This window comes from Nyctibius grandis, chromosome 4 (genome assembly GCF_013368605.1).
Source record: "Nyctibius grandis isolate bNycGra1 chromosome 4, bNycGra1.pri, whole genome shotgun sequence".
NCBI lineage: Eukaryota > Metazoa > Chordata > Aves > Nyctibiiformes > Nyctibiidae > Nyctibius > Nyctibius grandis.
The window spans coordinates 15,046,959-15,070,526 of record NC_090661.1 but is presented as its reverse complement, the minus strand read 5'-3'; the positions used below and the strand labels follow the sequence as shown (position 1 = coordinate 15,070,526).

At 36.9% G+C, this 23,568-nt stretch overlaps 1 protein-coding gene across 1 annotated transcript in view; it reads left to right on the top strand.

Moving 5' to 3' along the window:
- Nucleotides 1-23,568, top strand: part of PLEKHA7 (pleckstrin homology domain containing A7) — a 167,629-nt gene that overhangs the window by 79,244 nt on the left and 64,817 nt on the right. The window contains 1 exon segment of the mRNA XM_068400085.1: nt 15,472-15,555. Coding sequence (XP_068256186.1) covers nt 15,472-15,555 — 84 coding nt within the window.

Genomic DNA, 23,568 nt, shown 5'->3' with positions numbered 1-23,568 from the left:
ATGACAATAGAGATAATATATACTTCTGCTGTTTTAAGTGCACTCTTTACCTATTCTCCCAAATACATGGACATATCAATGCTACAGGCATGTAATGAGGTCAGGTTGTGTAGACTATTAATGCACCTTAAGGGACAGTCCTTCAAAAAGTTCAGTTATTCCCTTGTATTTATTTGTTGGTTGGCTTATTAATTATTTTATGAAAGAAATCCTTAAGCTTTTTTTTCTCTTCTGTTGCTAAGCAGTTAGAAAACTGGCATCCTGCGTATGTCTTTGATACACGCCACTTGGCATTAGATAAAGATTCCTTGCTTCTGAAAATAGTTGGTGTTGTCATGTAGATGGATTTTTTTTCTCATCTTAAGAATCTACTCTTAACTGTGGCAGATAATATCTTTAAAATGGGACCACTGCCCTTACAGTTGTGATATTTGTGGGTAGTGTAAGAGCACTTAATAAAAATGGTACACCTGTCTTTTTTCTTCCTTCAGGTAAACTTCTGGGGAAGACTGCTAAGAAACATAACATGATTCTTGGTCCTGCTGTCAAGGTTTTTTTGTTTGTTTGTTTCCTCCAGCGACTCTTCACTATAAAATGCAGGGAGGTGGTCTCACAGTTCACAGCAAAGTACCCGACTGAGCTCTGCTGTACAGTGGCTCTGCTGTTGCAGCTGGATAGTTAAGGGTGTGTTCTGACGATGCAGATTTTGGTTTCCCTCAGTTGAAGGGAACACTATTACTGGTAACAACTAGTAGTGAAATATTTAAGTAATGGAAAATCCAGTTTCAGTAAAATACCTATTCCATTCAGTTTCTTTATGGAAATAGGAATGTGTTGTGGAGTTTTCTTTTTTTTTTCGCTTCCCTTATTTTTTATTGTCCTTCTCTGTAGGGCTTTTGTTGTCCTTCCCTGCGGACTAATCAGAAACATTAGTGTTGGAATTTCCATCAATTACATTGCTTATTTTCTTTAGAACATGTTATTTAAAACAAAAATATTTAGACCACCTGGTTTCCGTCCCTAAAATATAACTGATTATTTCCAAGTAGAAGTCTAGTGTTTTTTTTTTTTCTTCCCACAGTAACTCTCAATTGTCCTTTTCTAATGTATCAACAAAATAGTTTTCATGTCTATTTTCTAGTTCTCGTGCAGATAAAATTTACATTTGTGTCAATAGAAAATATTTGAGAGTGAAAAAAAGGTATATAGGTATGTAAGGTATGTAGGACCAGACATTTCAAGGAGCCAAAGAGTTTGAGCTGCTTTTTCTTAATGTCTTCAGAATACAGTGTCTTACTCTGCAACCTGTTCACTGCAAAGGAATGTAGAATATGCACATGGTATTTGCAGAATGTGTGAGCTCTCTGAGAATAGTTAAATTCAGAGGTATGAAAACTTAAGGTCATGGTATATAACATGGAAGTCCCAGATTGCTGGATATAAAAAAAGTCTGCATCACACAAGATAAGAATAATTTATTTTATTTTATTTTTCCTAGAAAGCATCTTGTTATTCAGAAACGGGGCATTTTCATTCCTTTTGTTCTGATTTGACAGTAGTTTGCATTACAATGTTGTTATGTCTTTCCAGTGTTGTACTTTGAGATGAATGAATGTTACCATTCATCCATTCTGGAATCTAAGATAATTGCATCAGCATCACTAATTTGGATTTAGATTCTTAGACTGTTTTCGAAGAACAGTAATAAGATGACAGTATGTGATACCGCAAAAGCAAAAGTATTCTGGGGCATGTTAGGCTGACCTTGATGTTTCAGTGCAGTTATTTATAAGTCGTACCTGGGTGACTTGATAGCAACTAGGAAATAAGTAATTGAGCAGAAAGATTTTAATTAAGTAGTATAGGAAAGTTAATTTCAGAGTGAATTTAGTTTTAGAGACTTACATTTGGAGATGCAAGTTTTCAGATGGCGTTGATTGGTTCAGTTTTGAAGAACTGCACTGGCAATTCAATCTTGCCAAATAATTTTGCTAAACTTGCTTTCTGGGTATTTTAATGCATTAGGATTTATTATGTTTGTACAGAATTGTGTCCTGTTTTACAGTGTGGTACCTCACACCTGTGAAAAAGTACACTAGTAAAAAAGGCAACCTTCTTCTCCGTGGACTTAGTACTTGAAGTGGAAAGAACTGATGTAGCCAAAATGTTGTCTTCAGAATAAAGAAGATTTTCTGTTGGATATAAATATTATAAAGAATAAACTTCCATGCATTGGAAGAGTTTTTCTGTGAATCTGTAAACAATTAAATCTGGAAGGCAGCAGCGTGTCTTGTTTAGCTAGATTCAGAAATTCCAGCCTGTCCTCACCTCCCAGGTTTGCTGGAATTCTTCGGGAAGGTTGAGGTAGTCCTTTCTACTGTTGAACAATGAATGGTTTTGCTTTTATGTACTGCAATAGGACCCTGAAAGCTGCAAACGAGGTAAAGACTAAATTGGTAGGCACCTTTTCTCTGTTTTGAAAGTCTTCAATGTTAATAAAATGGTGATGTTACAAAAATAGGATAACTCAAGAAGGTCATACGAGAAGTCTGCTTCAGAGCTAAGATCTGAATCCTGATCTCCCAAATCCCAGTGTAGTAGTGCCAAAACTATTAACTTCTTTTATCTGTTAATGATGCAGAAAAACTTAGTGTGCTTCAGGTTTTACAAATTTAGTCACTTTTTTCTCTTTTCTTGTGGAGAACCCCATTCCTCTGTAAAGACACATTTCCAAGTCCTGATCCAGTATCCAAAATAACTGAAATGTCATCACTCAATGAATTCAAGTTGTTTCAACTTCATAATGCAAAACTGAAGAATTTAACCTTGAAGCAGAATCACTCCGTGAGTCAGTGATGACTTGTTTGGCAAAAATCAGCCGCTCTAAAAAAAATAATAAATCTACAAGTAGCACAGAAAAGAGTAAGAATTCAAAGTAGTGTATTTGCAGTGTCTATTAAGTTACACGTGTCATTTGTCGGTCACTTTATTAGAATTAAGTAAGTATGGGCAGCAAATGTTCGGAGTAATGATTTGTGACCTTGATGAGTTCCAATAGCTGATTAGGAGAAATTAAAATAGAAATTAATCTGAAATTAAGTTTTTATGTGCAGAACATAAGTCCTCAAGAAGAGATAATACAGGGGTTGTCCAGTTACTCACTGTTCTCTAAGAAGAGCTGTTTCCTATTTGGAAGTTTTGACTTTCTGGAATCAGATAAAGTCCCAGAGAAAGTGATGTGGCAGTCACAGCGAGCCAGCTTCCAAACAACAGGTCTGCAGCTTTTTCCACTTTTGTTGGAGTTTATTGCTATAAGCTACAGCTTTTTCACAAGCACACGGAATTCATGCGGAAGAATGAGAGACCAAATAAGTGGCTGTGCGGACAAATTACTTTTTGTAATTACTTAGGAAACCAGTTAGGACACTTGAAAAAGAGTAGTTAACATATTTTACAGTTGTACAAAGTGAAAATCAAATAAACCTAAGTACATTTTATGAAGTTAAAGCTAAAAATTTTTTAATGTGGTGGGGTGCGCTGCCCAAGAAGGTAGAAATAAATCATAGCTTTGATTTCAATTGCTCTAATGTCAAATATAGTTTTGGAGAAGAGGGGAAGACCCCAAGAATTCTTAAGAAAATCCTTGCAGTGTTGTTGTCTGGTGATGGTTGAATTGTACAGAATAGTCAATATGTAAACCAAAACCAAACCAAAAAAAAAACCCATGCCTGAAAAACCCAAAACAACACCAAATTTTCATTTGCAACTGATAAAATTGCTACATTGTACCATTTAAGCTTATCTAAGCTTTTTTAAAACATTGTGCATTTCTATAATTAGTAAATTAAAAATGCAGAGGAAACACTGAAAGCATGAGTAGGTACTGTGCTGCTTGTAATCCTCTTGATCAAATGCATATGCATATAATACTCATGTTGCATTTGGGATTTTTTGCATTTTAAAATCTAGAATTAAATAGAACCATTTTTACTATAACGCGGGTCTGAACTTACCTGGAGTGTCTAGCTTAGTCTGGCTCTGCTCACTCATGTGCTTTGGAGCACTTTATTTTTGATCTTGCTGCATCTGTAGGGGGGAGGGTGTCAATTAATTCCCTGAATAGCAAAGGACTGTTTAATACCTATATTTTCAAGAGATTAGGAAATTTTCTCTGAGTGGAAGATGCACATTTTTCGAAGGCATTCTGTCATCGTATGCAGTGTTAAATAATTACCTAAAGAACAAATATGATTTCATATGAAGTTATTTCACCTTCATAGCTGCCAAGTTTCAGTCACGTGCTTGATAGAGACTTGCTCGGCATTGAAAGGAGTTAAGGCAGGGATCTGAAAAAGTTTTATGGAATTTCTTTCAACCTCTAATCCTGCCAGCACTCCCTGTCCTCACCCCAGGCCTTGTCAGCAACGTGAGAGCTCGCCTGCTGCCAGAGTTCTCTCGCTCCAGCGTTGCCCTTGCCTGTGCGTCGGCTGACGGGAGGAGAGCTGGCTGAGCGGGGAGACATGCGAGCCGGGGCGCTCCCCGAGCGGGGCTTGTGCTCTTTTCCAGCCGTGTTATTTGACAGCGGCGAACAGTGGTGGTGGTTTGAGGTCAGAAAGTGAACCGGCATGGGACTGTCCTGCCAGGTCACTGGCGAGTTCGGAGAGATGGCGGAGAACCTAGTCCTTGCATTACAAAGCTGAGAGGTGGGTAATACTGTAGATCCTCTGGCTGAGGTCTTATTTAAGGATATATTTCTCTGATATTCAGCTCTGTGAGCTCTGTTGTGGAACCGTGCGGGCTTTGAAAACCGTGGCAATAAAGCAGCAGCAGAAGCAGTGCCGTTGTACTCTTGGAGGTGTTACCTGCACCGGCTTCACGTTGGTGAGAGCGGAGTGCTCTGGTGGGGGCTGCGGTACGGTGGGGCTACAGGACGAGAACCAGGCAAAGCGGCTGTGACATGCTGCTCAAGTGGTGCAGGAGGAATGTAGCTGATAGCTCCACTGTGTATAGTGGTGTACTAAGAGCTGGCTTTTGGCTGGATTTTGCTGCAGCCTTGCTTCCTGAACTGAAGCTAAGGAGCCTGATTTCATCTGTTTCAGCTGTTGATATTTTGGCTGTGGACTTCTAGGTTATTGTGAAAGGTGGTAGTCGCTTCGCCCTTCCAATTACTTTGAAAAATAATAGCACCCTTCATGTGTTAAAGGAGGAAGTTTTCATCTTTCCCAATGGGATAATGTGATTTCACACAGAGTCTAATTCAGAGCTGATTTTGAAGACACATGCTGTCCCCAAATGACTGCATGCTATCCAGTAATGCATACTCATGGTTGCTGATATAAGTGAAACCTCCAAACCACTTCATAGAAAACCAACAAAGTAGTTTTAAAAATGTGTTTGCTAAAAGCTAATTTTGAAACAGAAAGAGTGAAAATGTGTTTCTTTATACATTCCTTGTGCTATTTTCCTTAGCCACTAGATCTTTGTGTTGTCATCACCTGTGTCTACTCTGGGCTTTTTCTGAGCTGTTTGAGCACTGTTAACATGTTTACTTAGTGACATTAAGAAAATGGAAATATTTCTTCCCTGGCTGGGTTGTGTTTAGTGCCACTCTTCTCACAGCTGTCTGGTTGTGTTTTATTTTAGTATTGTATTCTCAAATGTTCACGTTCTGATAGTGCAATGTGTTGATTCAAGAAATTAAATGCAGAATGTGATATGAGAGTTTTCTTAAATTTGATTTATGTTTGGTTCACATACTTAGACATTAAATACAGTAAACTCAGTGTAATTTATGCCAATAATGTAAATTATTAACCCATATTGTGACGTGACATGCTTTGATTACACAGTGGTGGGTTTGAGGGTTGAGGAGGAGACACTGGATGACTGGAAATAATTGCTGCCTTTCTGCAGAATTAGTTCATTTGTTTATGTTTAGCAAAGAAAATTCTGGCACTGCACACACCAAAATAGTTCATTTTCAAAACAGTTTGCTTGGGTTTCTGCATTGAGTAAAATAATGAATATTAAAAGCAGAAAAGTTGTAGAGATCAGAATTGTTTAGTACAATGTTGAAATTCTTAATATCTTAATGTTTTTTTTTGTTTGGTTGCATAAAGCTTGTCTAGTAGTGTTATGTACATTTCAGCATATCTTCTGTTCTATAGATGGCAAAGAGAATACTTGAAATTAATTCTACAGCAATATTCTGTGATTGTTTGGAAATGTCATAGGAGTTTCTCTGCTTGTCTGATTTGGGGTCACTGAGTGTTTCTACATCTCTGTAAGGACGAGTTGACTCTAGGTTATTTCTACGAGCAAGTTTGACTGAAGTTGTCAACAATTATACAGCTATAAATTCCCCCCCCTCCTTTTTTTTTTTTTTTCAATGCTGAAGAGCTTTTTGTTGAATTAAGATGACATTTCTGGATAACTTATAAACTCTGTGCAGAATCTAAAAAGAGAATCTTCCATGTCTGTTTTACACTTCCAATCCCTAAAATATTAGTCCAGAATTAGTTGTAGGCTATGAATCATAGTGGGTCTCTCACTACACAGTGGGGTAACTATGATGGAAAAATTTGGGTAAAAAACATTTAGTAGAGTTTTATCAGCTTTGTAGCTTTGGCCTCAGAACCATTTTATACGAGGTATGAGAGAGTGTGATTAATACATGGTAACTCGTAATACTGGTTGAATGTGATTTTTTTTTTTTTAATTTTTCTTTTTCTTTTTTTTTTGAGATACTAGTGTTTTACAGCGCAAATAACCCCTTTCTGTAATCTTTGAAGTTTTATTTAATGGCAGTGGCAGCTATAACGTGTTGGGTTTGTTGTCTAACTGGTAGGGATGGGCCCTCCGTCCGTGCAGTGCGTGCAGGTACAGCGCAGTTGGTGTGTGCTGCGGGGCCAGGCTTGGTGCCAGGCTTGGTGCCTGCAGGTCTGAGCTCTGCGCCGCGGCAGGAGGGAAGAAAGGCTCAGGATGAGGGGATGGTGAAGTTCTGCCAGGAATGGCTCCCCCTGCCCCAGGGTAAGAGCTGCCCCTGGTTAATGGACCTTCTGTTGGTTTTAATTGTGGAGCGTAAATTTGGCTCTGGGTTTGTATGGATTTGTGTGTGACTTAGAGTAGTGTTCTATGAACTGATGCTAACGTCATGGCTTTCATATGTGGCGGTATTTCCGTGCTGTAGATACTGGGCCTCTTTGGAAAGGAAAGTAACCAGTAGGTATGTAACTCAAAAGCTCTGAAGAGTTGGTCTGATAGACTGTTAATTTATAGTTCTTGCTCTAGGCAAGATGATCTTGTATTACTAGTCTTCTCTCAAGCAAAAGCTTGATGTTATGTGCCTTTCAGGAGTACTGTAGTCCATTTTATACTTAAGATTTGATAGGGAAAAGTAGTTTATAAATGCATTTAAATCTGGAGGAGATGCATCATATTGTATCCAACATAGTGAGTGAATGAGATTGGGGAAGGAAGAAACTCCTTTGAAACAGTCGAGAATCACACAAATCAAAGGAAGTAACTTTGTTGCTGTAATTTTTTATTTTTGGCTTAAGAGTTTGAAGTGTTTCAGAATTAACCACAAGATAGACTGGAACAGTTTGTTACTAATGAAGGAACTTTTATTATATATATGCCGTAAACGCAAACAGCCAACCCACAAGAATAGGTGCACGCTGTGGGAATTGTGGTTTCTTCATATTAAATGGTACTTCAGCGAATGTGATGCTAATATCCTGGTTTATTCTTTAGCCTGGTGACTGAAGGAGATGAGGTTAGTAGGATTAGAGTCAGTACCTCACCAGCGTTGTGAAGCAGTGGAGGACATGGGTAGGGCTAGAGAGGGACTGAGACAGACCCATGCATGTTTTTAATATGCTGGAAAGGCTTTGGTTGGAACATGTGTCCTATAAGGTAAAAGCACATAACCACAGGAACCCAGGCTGCATAAATTCCCTTCTTTCATGGAATATTTATTAGTAGAATATAATGGCCTTTGGATTTAATTATTTGGTGAAGATGTTAATTAATAGTGTTATTCAAGGTTGAAGGGAAAAACAGGTTTTAATGTTATTTTGAGTTTTTACTTCCCAAATGATGTGGAGTTTTTACGTTATTCTGTTAGCAAGATCTGTTCTGTGAAACTTTTTTGTTTGTTTTGCGTTTTGGTTGTGGTTTTTTTTTTTTTGCTTTGTGATAGAAATAGAACCTATACCCAACCTTATGACTGTAGGATAATTTGGTTTGGGTGAGACCTCAGGAGGTCTCTAGTGCAACCTCCTGCCCAAAACAGGGTCAGTGATGTAGTCAGACCAGGTTGCTCAGGTCTTCCTCCACTTCGATGTTGAAAACCTCCAAGGATGAAGACTGCACAACATCTCTGGGCAGCCTGTTTCCAGTGCTTTACCATCCTCACGATACATCTTTGTATCCTTGAGGTGAAAAAATCTGCTACATTCAGTCTGAAGCTCTCTTGTTTCAACTGATGCCTGCTGTCTCTTGTCCTCCTGTCATGCACCACTGTGAAGAGCCTTCTGGATTACCTCTTGCGGGAGGCTGCTGGTAGGTCACCCTGAAGCTGTCGTTTCTCCAGGCTGAACAAGGCCGTCTCCCTCAGCCTCTCCTCACAGAGCGGGTGCTCCTGACCATCTTGGTGCCCCTCCGCTGAACTTGCTTCAGTTTATTGATGCCTTTCCTGTATGAGGAAAAAAAGAAACTATCTTAAGTGAGTTCCAAGCCTGAATTAGATGATGTGATACAATAATGTGATCTTTTACCTTTTAATTTCATTTTGCTGTGATAGAGAATTTTAAATTTAATTTTCAATTTTGAAGGCAGGGACTGTAATTTTCTAAAGCTGCAAAAGTAAGGAAATAGAATAAAATTTTACTTTTCAGGAATGTCCTCTTTTCTAAGGATTTTCTTGTCTTCAAAACTTCATCATGCTTTTTTCATTAATTTCAAGTTATTTGAATGTGGTTTGCATGAGTTAATAAAATCCTGATGGTGTCTCATGATATGCATCAAAAGGATTTGTGAATCAGCAGATGACTTCAACCTGTATTACTCATGGAAATCTGCGATGATCCTGTGATGTGATAGTATATTCATCCTTTTATCTGTTAATGACTGGAAATGTCTGTAGTGATTCTGTGGCATTTTCCATATTAGCTTACCATTGATTTATTAGATCAGTTCTTAAAAGGATGTTCATTAATGACAAAATCTTTCCTGCCCATTGTACTATTGGATAGTATAAATTATCTTTGGTAGTTCATTAAGACAGAAAAAAATTTTGCCTCAGTTCCAAAGAAACCTGCACTTCCCTTTTAACCTCATCGTTAGTGAGCTGGGTAGAAGAAAGGACGCTACATGGGAACATGACTGTTGGGTTACTGTCTGTCTGACTGTTAGTTTCAAACGTTTCTTGTCTGCAAGCTTTTACAAGGAAAAGTGAAAATACAGTATAATCTGATGTCATGCCAGCTGCTACCTTAGCTGTCTCTCTAAGCACACAGGCTCTTGTGTTGACTGACTGTAGTCACAGACATAGCTGCTCAGGATAGTTACTGAGTTGTATTCTGACTAGATAACTAAGCACTTGTGAATTCTCGGGGCGATAGTCTAAGGAGGATATGAGATTTGAGAGAATCACTTTTATTTTGTGATTCTTACGTAGTAGTTCATAAGTTAAGTTGCTATTAAACTGTATGAGGGGGTGAAATTTTGGCCTTGTGAAAGTCTCCCAGACACTGATTACAGTGGAGCAAGGATTTTGCCACTACTCTGAGGAGGCACTCTACTATTTTAAACTGTGGGTAATGTTCAGTAGCTTGAAAAGATGGGGTTTTGTGTGCGTCCAGCTTGTAGTGGGTGCTATTGCTTGTGTAATACAATTAGTTGGTGTTTTTCCAAATGATATCTGTATTAGACTGCATTTTTGTTCCAATAATATTGTTTGCAGAGCTTTGACTGATTTTCTTGGACTATTCGTTGATACTCTTTCCAACGAATCCTAAAAGCTAATATCTAAAAAATACTCAGAAGGTGATTTTGAAATTATTTTGAAGCTATTGATGTATTTTAGAAATATGTTATGAAATACAGCGAAGTATGACTGGCTGGTTAGATACAAGCACTTTCTCCTGTTCGGAGTGACAACTCGTGGCTGAACAGCAGTTCTTCACTGCACGAGTTCTTCTGTCAACTGCACCCACACCAGTAACCCCCATAGAAGCTTGGGTGCTCACCCATAACTATCATCACCATTTGGGGGGTTCAACATAAAGATGTTCATGCTTATCTAGTCTTGCAGGTAAGCATAAAGAAATCAGCCCCCATGGAAAATAAATACTGTAGAAATGGCTCGTAATAATTTATAGGACAGTCTGTCCAATGACAACATGAATTTTTCTTGCAACTTATAAATTTGTTGTTAATGTGATGTATACTCAATCAGTAGTTGATTCACGCATTTCAAGATTCATCTGTCTGGGCATTTAAATTACTCTAGAGGCAATCTATAAACTTGCTTGACTTCAAATGAAAGGTCATCAGCATCAGTCATGTCCAAAAGTTAATTATTAAAAGTTGGCTTTGGCTCGAATACAAAATGAATTGAAAGGGGAAAAAATAGTAATAGGCGAAGTCGTGTTAATTATGAGTTCTGCAAAAGGATCCATGCAGGCTAAAGTGCCTGCCTGCGTCAATTATACTTTAGGATTGGAGACCGAATTGTAATTGTGTGGTTTTCCTGTGTTTAAATTGGTTAAATTTCATCATACTATAGGTTAGGTTAGTGCAAACAAATGATAGGCAATGCTAGATTTGCAGACTTGCTTATCAATACCTGAGAGATGTTGTAGGTAGCATTCTGATGGCGAGCAGTAAGGTGCTATCAGAGGATATAGGTGCCTGTCTGCACTCCCACCCACCCAGTACGATCATAAACAACATCCAGTTTGTAAGGAGGTTGTCTGGTTTCACCCACCACCCCCGAATGCAGGGCCAACTTAGAAGTTACATTAGATGCTCTAGCAGTGTGCTTTCACATGTGGCTAGTACTAGCCAGATGTATTAACATTGTTTACATCCTGAAGGTCTTGAGTCGTTGTAGACTGCTGTAGTACATTGCTCTTAAGACAGTGGGTGACTATCAATTCTTAATGTATATAAATGTCACATACACATGCTGTGGAATGGTAGAATTTGTGTTGCAGTATCTAATTTCAAAGAACTGGTGTTTGAACTGTGATTCTGTTATGAAAAGTTTGTGTCTTAACTATTACAAACCAACAGCAAGCCTTGGAAACGGTGTTCTGTAACTTGAAATTCAGAATTAGTTTTAGCAGTCTATAGTGTAATTTATAGTGGTAGATGCAATGAATATAACTTTTTGTGTGGATTTTTCATGTTTTCATACTTGCTTTGGTTTGGTGGTTCTATTGATGAGTAATTATACAAAATCAGAATAATACAAAACTATTAAAATGTAAAGATGATTGCTAGGAAAAATGCCATAATTTATCACACAGAAAATTCGTAATGTTACTAGAAAAGTTAGCTTGGCGTTTCAAATGTGAGGAATTGTACTAATACCAGTTATGTGGTGTTCAGAATTCACATGGTGAGGCATCGTAAGCCTTTGCCAGTTTTGTTGAGGGTGTTAAGTCTTTAGTGAAAAAAAAGAATAAAAGGGATACAAAGAGTAGAGTAGCATATCATGTCCTTTTCTTAAGGCTCATTTATTGTGCCTCTTATACATGGTAGATTTCTGGACAATAGAAGTGCATTCAGCAGTTGCTATTTGGAGGAAATAGAGATGATTGACTGCTGGGAGGCTTGGTTAGCTGATGCGTCTGGAGAACAACTGTGCCAGGTCTTTTCTTAGTCTGTGCTTGGAAAGGAAGGAGAACTTTGACTGCAACAGGTTTACTAGATCGCTCTCACTGGAGACATTACTGTTATCATTGTTGTGTAAACAGATATTACTGTTAAGCAAATGTTTAAAGAACATGAAAACAACAAAAAGAAATCGTGATCTAAATCTGAAAATCTAATATTATAATTTCTCTCTTTCTAATCAAAACAAGGTACGGCTAATATTCTTGGTATAAATCTATTGAAATACTGGGAAAGCTTCAAAGGGATTGTAAGAATTAAATGATATTTGCAGAGAAAGGTGGAGGGAGCGGCAGAGAATGACAGAATAGAATAATTCAGGTTGGAAGGAACCTCTGGACCCCATCAGATCCAGCCCCTTCTGTTCAGAGCCAGGCCAGCTTCAAAGTTGGTACCAACTTACAAAGTTCGGTTCGGTTGCTCATGGCCTTATCTGGCCACGTTTCGGATGTTTCCGAGGATGGAGATTCCACAGCCTTGCTAGGCAACCCCTTCCAATGTTTGACTGCTCTCATTGTGGACAAAAATCTCCCTGCTATCTAATTCCTTGTTGCAAGGCATTAGCCATCTGTTGTATAGGTTGTTTTGAATAGTATTGCTTATTTGTAATGAGTCCTATGAGGCAAAACACTTAAACTCTCACTTTTCAAATTCAAATAAACCACTGTGTTCTGCAAAACTAATTGTTAGTGGCAGCAGTTTCCTTTCTCTCTTCCTAGTCACGTCCTAAGTATTAAAGCTGCAGATCTGCGGAAAGCTTTGGTTTTGTGTGCCTTCTCCTTCTCTGTGAACTTATCGTCTGCATTTTATGTAGTAGCGGAACTATCCTTCTGTTTGTCTGCTCTTACTATTCGAAATGAAAAATTTGTCCCAAAATGCAATTGCTCAGATATTTAACAAGTGTTTACTTTCCAGGTGAAACTTAGCAAGTAGTATTTAGTCTATTAGTCTTTAATTACAGCAAGAGGACTAATTTATCTTCTAAAGACCTGGTGAATTTATTTCATGGGAAATAATAAAACATTTGTAAAAGTGCTAGTATGGTATAATAGGTAATTTCATTTCCTAAATAACCCTGGAGCACTTCTGGATTATAATCCTTTTTCTTAGTCTTAATTGTAGAGTGAGTTGTTAATGACTAAAAGCCTGCAGATGAGAGCGTGTTGACAGTTCGTCTGCCCCTGGAGAATAAAGCTGACAATGTACTTTTATTTTTAAAGCTAACAATGTATCTGCATTTTTATTGGTAGTCCTAGCCTAAGTATCAAAGGTTAAACAAACTGCTTGAGTCCTGATTTGAAAGGAAAGACTTTCAGCTTAAAACTAGACTGTGTGACAAATGTGGAGCTTAATTATTACTGTTATAATTTATTTATTATTTTATTTGAAAACATCTGCGAATTCGTATTCTTTTCTTTGGATGTATACCAAAAATTAGAATATAAACTCACATAAAATTGCTTCTTTAGAAAACAATACACCTCAGTCCTTTTGTGAGAGGAATCATGGTTGCTTTGTAGACGTTAGCACTGCAGGCTTACTGGAATTACTTTCTCCTGATCTCTGATTTCATGGGAAAAGTGAACAGTTAGAAAGTGCAAAGGTACTTCATTAACCCACCTCTGCAGCAGAGGTCAGTTCTCAGTGCTCTAGGGAGTGAATGCTGTCGCCATGGGGTAGTTCATGGCCTAATATGTTGTTCACAGTTTTTAATGGCTGTAGGGCTGGGATTTTTGTGGTAGGCGAGGCTGGGAAAAGTCCTTTTGGTGTAACATAAGTCATCACAGCTTTCAGTTTATTGTTTAATTTGTTCATTATATTGGTTCCGTATATATTCTTTTCTGTAGTGAGGCATATTGGAAAAGGGGTGAAAAGTTTATAATACAGAAAACATTCTTCGCTGCTCATGGTCCAAGTGGGACTTAGCGTGAGCAGTTTCTGGTTTTGATTCTGGGATAGTTTTGCTGCTGTTGGGAGGTTTTGGGGTTGTTTTTTTTGGTGGTGGTTTTTAGTTGGTTGGTTGGTTTTTGGTTTTGTTTGGGTTTTTTTGGTTTTGTTTGGGTTTTGTTTTGTTTTTAAATCAAGGCATGTCCTGAACTATTTACATTTGAATGTGATGGGTGCATGAGCTGTTTGATTTTTAGTTGTCCTTTATGTAAAAAGGCTGTTATCTCTTTGGAATTTCATTACTTTGAAACCCCAAAATATTTCTTTATGCCTTATTCTGTTTCTGGGGGGACATCCTGCTATGCTAGACAGATGGGTCAAATCTGTAAGACCTGAAATTGCTGGGCATTACGGGAGGAAAAATCCTAAATCTTCTTTAAAACAAAAAGTGGATGAAGTGTTTGTTTTTGGGTCTTTGAGGTATAATTCATTTAACGGCCTTATTATTTTTGTTTTCTGAATATACTTACAATGTGTTAACAATTTTGCTGCATTTGATGGAAATTCTAGTTTTGGTGTTTACCTAAATATTATTAACTAAACCCATAAAAATTCAGAACCTTAAATAAATGAGCTCTTGCTTCATTGCTTTCACTAATTTGAAAGCTCCCTAACAGCATGTCAGCCACAACCATTCTAATTCTGAAATAAGGTCTTAATTTTTATTTTTTTTTTAGTTTTGTGATTTTTATAAATTGCTTCTTTAGACAAAGCTGCAGAATAAGAGGCTTAGTAGGTATGAGACTCTAGAAATCGTCTTGTGTTTTCTATACAATTAATTCAAAAGATCTGCTTTGGGAAGAAGGGAAGGCTACCAGTTTATCTTGAACTAAGCTTTTTCACTCCATATTTTTGCATTTTATGAGTACAGTTACGCAGATAGATAAAATAATTGTCTTTAATGGATAGTAATATTTCACAGACAGTAGCAAAACATAGATAGTACTCTGAGGGGAAAGTTGATAGAAAACCCCAATTTTAATTCAACTCAGATGAAATACTAAATTATGTTGTTTTATATAGGCCATGCAAATGAACAGCTGAGCTTATATATGATCTTCTGCATGGAGGTATAAAGAAAAATCATTAAAGAAATACCATACTAGAGGAAAAAAAAGCATGCAACAAATGGCTTCCACAAAATCTCTTTCTGTGATCTCATTAAATATTATAAATTATGTAAAATAATGTCTAGCAACACTTTAAATTATTTTACTGGTTCTGTTCTGTGAAATTTATAGAAATAGAAATCAGTAATTTGTGTTCTGTAATTTCGATGTTATCTTTAAATAATCTGGTAACAGTCAGGTGTAAATAATCATAAATTCAAGTGCATCTCCCTAACTAAGAATTTCAACTAGTTTACTTTTTAAAACATTAACCTGTTTAATAATTAAATGGTAGCGTGCCATTGGTAAAGTCAACAAGAATGCAGGAAGGACCTGAAAACATTTCTGGCTTGAAAAGTACCTCAGAAATATGTTTCATTTCTGAAACATATTTCAGAAGCAGCAGCAAAGCATCAATATAAACAGTTCTGGCTTTTAGAGGTCATAGATATATTTTACTGAGTTTAGCAATATTAATTTCTTTTTTCTTTTTCCTTTTTTTTCCTTTCAGCCATAATCAGCAGACCACGTCATTTAGACATCCTGTGACAGGACAGGTTTCTCCAGAAAATATTGAATTTATTTTGCGAGAAGAGTAAGTAGTTTTATACCTGTGTCGAGAGATCTAACACAGTAACACATTTACCTACAGTAGTTTAGTAGTTTGATAGTTTTTCTGGTATTGTAGCAAAAATGTAATAAAGATGGTTTGTGCTTAAAAGCTTCTCATTGTGATAGTATGTTTTTGATTCTAGTACTGTTCCACGTTAGGGCTTGAGGGAAAATCTTTGCCAAATCTTTTTTTAAAAAAAAAACCAAACCAACACCAACAAACCCCACAAATAAACAAAAAAGACAATATAAATAGGATACTTAAACAATGGTGCTTTAGCTTTACATAAATATCAAATATACAGAACATAAATGTAAAATGTCTTTAGAGCAAACTGGAAGGTTTGTACTGAAATTGAAATACACAAAATACTACTTGTTTCCGCTTTAATTCTTTGGTTTTCTTACATTTTAGCTTTTCTACATTCCCTGTCTTGGGCTGGTATTTATTAAAAATTTTTTGATTAGGCATTCTTCAAATTATTCTAGAGAAATAAAATCATATATATGTTAGTTTCCAGCATATTTTATCTTGATTGTCTGATTTAAAGAAAAAAAAAAAAAAAAGTAAAAAAAAAACCAAATAAGAGTGTTCAAACTGGTGTATCTGGGCACGTCTTTGGTTTGGATCACTCCCTGTTTCACTGTAGGGTTTAACTACTCCTGTCATCCTTGCTGCATGCTACATTACTCCTGAAATCCCTGATAACTGGATATCTTATCTACACAGAGTCTGGGAGAAAGTTCTACATCACTTGTAAAACCACTACAAAGGGCAAGAGGAATGGGACACCATTGGATAGCTTTTCGTTTTCCAGCCTAGTCTTCCAACACTGTTTAAGCAGCCTCCAGCCCTTCATGCATCACAGAGGCTGGGCATCCTGCTGTAATGACCCAGATGTGGTGGTTTGTATGGCTGCCCGCACAATTCTGAACACTTTGCGTTTCAAATTATGTGACGTTTAATTTGCTTTACATTTAATTTAAAGCAGTATAGCATTAAGAAAAATGAGGCCCACAGAATGGCCATGTGAGACTCTCGGAGACTTTGGCTTTTCTGGCAGTCTTCTATTGTGGACTTGGAGAGGAAAGGAGAATTAGAGCATGGCAGTACAGCTTTCTGCTCAGAGCTTCTGGTACAGCCCTGAGAAGTGCTTCTCAAATGGTTTAAAGAACAAACTAGCCAAACAAAAACAACGATAGCAACAAAACCCCAACAAAAAAAAATCCAACTAAACAGCTGCCCTCCCGCAAGTCCAAAGGAAATCCAAGGGCCAATCCTATGTTAAGGCCCATGCTGAGAACCAGCATGAAATAGGATGTTGAACATATTTTACAGTGTGTGAGAGAGGCCTGTGAGTAGGTACAAAGACTGGGACAGCTGCTGAGCTGGAGGTCACCCCAGGTGTTACGTGGTATGCGGGTGGCTTGCTGCTCGGAAGGGGTTTGGCTCATTACACATATGCAAACAAGCTGCTCCAGGTCATTTAGTGAGAACAGGTGTCTTGCAATGGAGCAAATCCCAAAGACAGTATAGAAGACAGCCACTGTGCATCTGTGTTCCAATTTCCATCCGTTACTTGATTTTTATTTAATCTGTGGTAGAGGTTCAATCAAATTTAATGTAAAGAAAATTTGTATATGTGTGAGGGAAAATAGGTGGTTGGCTAGAACTCCTTGGAGTGCCTTCCCTGGGTTAGTCACATGTCCCTGGGCTGCTTCTGGTTTTGTAATTATGGTAGCAGATAAAATATTAAAAGCAGAATTAAAAGAACAACTTGCTGGTGGCACATGGTTTTGGTGATCTTCTGTGTATGTTAGAAACTTTTTTGGAAGAGAAATTAAGGTGTTTGTTTGGAGGGCAATCAGATGAACGGGCATAACTTGTCATCTGTAGACTTCAATTACTCACACTGAGATGGTATCAAAAGCAGGAAAAAGATCTTACAATGTAGTAGAATTAAGAGAGACAGGTGGGTTTTATTGTAAAAGAGGAGGGAATGGCTGGAGGGATATAGAGAGGAGTATGTGTTTGTAGTGACTACTTAGGAAACAGTCTCTGCAAGAACATTTTTCTAAGCTTTATTATTGGCCTGAAGTACATACAGCGTGTTTTAAAAATTAAATGGTTTTAATATATCAGCCAAAATTGCTTTAAAGATGTCATTTTCAAGCGCATGGGATGCTCTGGTTTCCTTAGTTTTGTACAACTTCTATGCGGCAATGTAGGTTTTACACAGATCATGGTCATATCTGAGTTGCTGTCAGATGACACTGTTGACATATGTAGATGTCTCTGCTGAAGTCAACGGAGCTGTTAGCACCTCCCTGACTTTAGGCCTAGGAATCGTAACTGGGCTATGCTGTGTATTCAGTTCTTTTTCCTCAGGCATCAGGGCTTTGTACGGAATCGATGTTGTTGATCGTGTATTAGTTTGGAATCAGTGTTGTAGATTGTATCTTGTGATGAAATGACTTTCACAAACAGGACGCAGTCAGCAAGATAGTCTCTGGATTTGCATGGTCTGTGGAAACTTTCCATCATGGGATCCTTTTGATCAATAGTACTTTTTTATATAGCTGAAGAATCCTGTCTGAAGTGGTAGCACTCTTAAGGGCTTCCTAAATGGCAATTTATTCTTCAGTACTGTTGTGGTGTGATCTATTACTTAAGAGTTGATTTTAATTTAAGGTTAGGGCCAAAACTAGGAGTTTTCACCAGATGTTGACTGAGAGCTAGTGGGGAGATGTAACTACAGACTTGTTCAGGCTGCAACAAGCATATCTATTAAAAGGACACATTTAACGTCAGAAAAGTAATTTATGGTAATCTAGAAATAATGAACGTGTGGACTGCTCTGGCTGTTTCTCATCCAGGAAGGGATGTTCTGGCAAGAAGGTTTGAAAAGAAGTTTTGGAAAATGATGTCAATAAATGATATAATCCTAGCTTGATTAGGAGTCAGTTATGAACCAGATGCCCTTGACTCACTTGATCAAATGAGAACTATCAGATACTTTGAGCAGAAGGCTGAGACTGTATTTCACTAGTCTTTTCCCAAGGTATTTCCCCTTTTAAACAGTATCACATCAATCTTGCTTTTTAACCCAAAATCTGATTTCTTCAACTCCATTGTAACTGGAGGATAAAAACAGAGAGTATTGCCTGGAACCTGTAACTCTTAAATTACATTATCTTTTGATCCTTATGCTATTCCTTCTTCCTAAAGATGTTCTTAGATTTTTTTTGAGAAGCGGTGATTAATAATTCCTTATTTCCTAGCCCATTCTTAGCTGAGACCACTGTCAAATCCTCACCTCTCATTCTGTTTTCCAAGCTTAGCAGCTTTGGTCACTTAGTGTGTGGGAGGTGTGTTCCATGCCTTTCACTAGCCCTGCTGGAAAGCTAGCTTGTCTGTGTGACACTTTTAGATTTGTCTTTTTTTCTGATGGAGTGATTGATTATAGGTGAATGCAGTATGGAACGTATAAGCTCATTGTTTTTTAAAATAATTTAATTGTACTTCTGTATTCTTTTCCTAGTAATTCTTAGCATACTTCGGCTGCTGCTACTCCTTTTGCTAAGATAATATAAAAATTATCTTATATTATATTATAATAATATATAACATTTAAATATAATTATATTATAATATAATTACATTATTATAATATCTTCTTATATTATATTATTATAATATAAAAATTTATAATATAAAAATATCCTTTCCTCAGATTGCCAATGTCGTTTTGAGCCAAAAAAGCTGCAGAGATGTTTTTAATTTCTTCCTCCTTTGAATTAGTTTTCTGTTGTTGACACTGAATTCAGTTTGGCATCGTATCACATGGCTACTCATATCTGAAGATTATTTTTCTATCTGTTCCTGTCAGAATTTCAGTTTTTGTTCAGGATAATTTTTGTTCTCTTTTGACTTGGTCACCTCACAGTTTTCAGGATCACCTCTAACTAATTTGAACACTTGGCTGTCTGGGAAGTGCCTCTGGTAGCCTCCTTCCATTTCACAACAGTCTCTAAATTTCTGTGCTTTACTTCCATGTTTTTAATGAACCCTTAACCCCCAAGGGGGGATCTCTCCTGAACAACCAACAGAGAAATGAGTATTAATGATAAGGCTGACGGACAGGTGTTTGATCTAGTTTAACCGCATTGTTATACATGCATTTCTCTGAAAAAATCTATGATAGAATTACTTAGGATAGATGTACGTAATGTTTAGATTTCTCCTCTCTTCTCTTTCTTTAAATAACAGTTCTTTAAATAATTATATACAAAAAGGAAGAAGCAGGCACTTACAGCCATGTATCTAATTGTATCTGTCGCTAAACACTAGTCCTTGTGTTTTAGAAGCTTTACAGTATATTTGTGGTAGTAGTATGTTTGCAAAAGTGAGATAGTACTTTAAAGTTAAAAAAGATGAGACTTCAATATAAATTTAGAAATATAGAGGAAAAAAAATATGTAGTGTGCTTAATCCGATGAGTGTTATCCTCTTTTTTTGCCTGTTTTTTTGTGCAACTGATAAAGCCCATGTATCACCTCTGGGGAGGGAGCCATCTTATTTTGTATATTGCATTTGGTTACTATAGCAGCAAAAATATCAGGTGGAAAGAAAGGAGGAAACCCAAACAGCCCCAAAATAAACATCTGCCATGTTTACATGTATAGAAATACTAGGACAGTTATTTTTTTTTTTTTATCTAGCTGAACAGATTTATTAGTATTAAAACTAGATTGACATTATGTTATTGTGTCTTATTTGGTTCCAATAAAATAAACTTTTCAAGTTGCTGGTATGAATGTGGATCTTCTAAGTAGACTAATCTTTATGATCATTTAGAGAAAAGGAATGTGTTTTCTCGTGAGTATTGCATTTTTAATATGGGCTACTAGTGTCATAATTTTTTGTTGTTGTTGTTCAGTGTGTTTTTTTTAATAAACCAAATATTGGCCATGTAATTCTTGTAGCTGGTGAATGTGATTTCTGTAGGCATACTAGCACTGTTTGAGTAGAGCAGAGAGTTGCTTGGCAGTAGATACTATATAGAGTGTTATTTTCAAGTATTTTAAAAAGATTTACAAGGGACTGGAGCTCCAAATGTAAATACTGCAATTCTGCGTGTGTATGTGCACACCTGGGGGAGGCAGTAAGAAAAATTTCTGGAAATAGACAGAAAACAGCACTATGAAGACAGAATGGTATGTCTTGAATAACAGATATTATCAAACATCTTTGCTAATAGTGATTCTGAACTAATGTTTCTGAATGCATGGAGTTAATGCTATAGTCATGTATTTTTAAAGATTAATCTGTAAACTCTGTTAGGACAGTGTTAACTCCATTAACGTGCTGGGATGTTTCAGGTAGTTCTGCATATTCTGAATCTTTTTATTTGGTTTTAAAAACAGACTGAGAATATTAATTAGCTGTTAAGAGACTTGAATACTTGAGTTTCATTATGTTCTGATTTCATGCAAATCTATTTTATCCTTGAAATACTGTATACGAGTACTTAAATTAATTTCCAGTATTGTTTGGTGTTTTCTGTTACATCTCACGTACAGAAAGTTTCTATCACCAGTGTTTGCAGCCAAAAACTTTTTTTAGGAGAATAATAATGTATTTTCTCTTTTGGTGGATTTACTGTCTCTTTTTGCTGGCTGTGTGAGTTCTTCTCCATGGCAACAACCTCACACTTTTTAAAAAACATTTTTCTCATTGTGAATTTGTTCTTTTTCCAGTTGAACGTCATCATTAATCTTGGTACTACTAGGAAAGGAAAGCTTGATTTATTGGCAGTGATAATTTTCAGTAGCAAGTGGAAGCGAAATTGCTAAATGGCCAAATTATAAATTCTTAGAGATTATACATTTATTATACTGTATTGCATTATGATTTTCTGATAGTGATGGTCTTGTTAAATGTATAAATCTTATCTTCCTCTGTAGTTCTTCTAAATATTTTTTTTTTAAACGGCAGTATGCTTAACCTACTGTGAAACAGTTATCTTGTGGAATAGTGAAAAACTGTTCAGTCTGAGTTTGCCTACCCTCATTTGTAGGTTAAAGCCATTCCTCTGGGGTTATTTCTCTTTCCATATTAATGTGTTTATTGGACAAATTCCAATTTGTTGAAACTTAAATTTTATTTTTCATTTTTGTCTTTCCTGGGAAAGTTAGCTCCCTGTGAAATAGCTATTTGATGAATAAATGTAATCTAATCATATTATCTGTAGCCTGGAAAGCCCACAGATTTTCGAAATACGTATATTACGTGCTGTCTCCTCTTCCTTCCACCTCTTCCTTTCCCCCCTCCTAGCCCCAGTGAGTATCTGGAAAATAACATGTATTGTGCGACTGTCCTACAGCATAAAACTCAAAGAGTTTGTGGTATGAACGTTGGAAAGAATCTAAACCTCAAGGGAAGAAGAGAAAGTTTCTATGGCCAAACTTTTTCCTTGGGTGTGCGACTCATTTCTAGTGGCCCTCTTAATGATTTAATACTTTAGATTCATTTTGAGGAGGCAATGTAGAAGACTGTCACATCTCTGTTAGTGTTCCTCCCTCCTTGAAATAGGTACTCTCTGTTTAGTTGCCTTGAGCAGGGGAAATAGAACCTTTTTGATAAGTAAATATTAGGAAAAGGCAACTAAAATGCTTTTGCAAGTAAAATGCAGGCACATTATAAGTCTGCATTTTCTACCTGTTTTGAAAGTTTATAGATTGGGAAGGAAACAAGTAAGAACAGAGTCAAAAGCAGATAATAAAACTGGCTGATCAGCAGAAATAGCTTAGTCAGGCAACGTTATATATGGGAAGTGTCTTAATCCGCTCTTCGCGGAAACTGGATATTCCTAAAGCTGATTAAATGCTGAAGGAGGGTACCTGGTCCATAAGAGGTAAGGCAAATTGACTCAAACTGATGTAATGAAGCTCTCATGCATTAAGGGCTGGCCAGGAATTTTATGGGCTTGCTGTATGGACTTGCTTCCTCTTACGTCTTGGACCTGAACTTATGTATAAAAGCTAGAAAGAAGGGATTTATGCCAGATAAGCAAGGCATAAAGGAAATGGATCGAAGTTGTGTTACTTCCTTTCAAGCTTTATTGAAACTGTGTGGTCACAAATGGAAAAACGTGCTTTCCCTGACACCAAATCAACTATAAAAGCTTTCGGACAGGTAATTGTTCAGGTTGTAACTGCGGAAGGGCAGTGGTGGCAAACAGCTCATCCTCAGTTAAATCCTGTGTTGAGCTACTACAATCACAAACTCTTCTTCTCTGTTCTTATGGGGGATAACTGCTCAGAATTACTCTGTTCTCTGTTGCATTCAGAATTGGATTGAATTTCAGTGGTAGCAACAGTAAGGTTTGGTGTGGCTTGTGTGACTTTTTTAAAAAAATAAATGGCTTTGGTGACTTACTGAGGTGGGAAAAGGAAAATCATAGGTTGTTAATAGTTTGTGGGATTTTTTTGTGTGTTTTTTTTGTTATTTTTTTTTCCTTATGTGACTCTATTGCTACTTGTTCCTAAAATACAATTTGCTAAACTATGTTGTTAATGATTTTTGAAAATACCATCTGCGGGTTTAATTCACAAGTTTGGTGTCAAGCTTGGCTGCTGAGGCTTCTCTTCACAACCTGCATATGGGATTCCACAAGATTTTGCACTTCCATTTATCCTCTCATTTCTTCCTCTGGGCAGCTGTACTGAATTCTTAGTTGTTGAATGGATTCTTATGGTAGAATTGATCTCACCTATGCTTTAAACGGGTATCTGTATCTGAGCTAGTTATCAAGATTTCTTGAATCTTAGTATGACTCAGAAGTTATTTATTTCTAGCAATATCTGCCATGAATTACTCCATTTCACTTAAAAGGATTTTAATAATTCATATTATAGTATGAATCATATTTTGGGCAGATTCAAAGATCTAACATTAAGTTAGTGAAAGATCTAACAGTCGGTTAGTCTCACT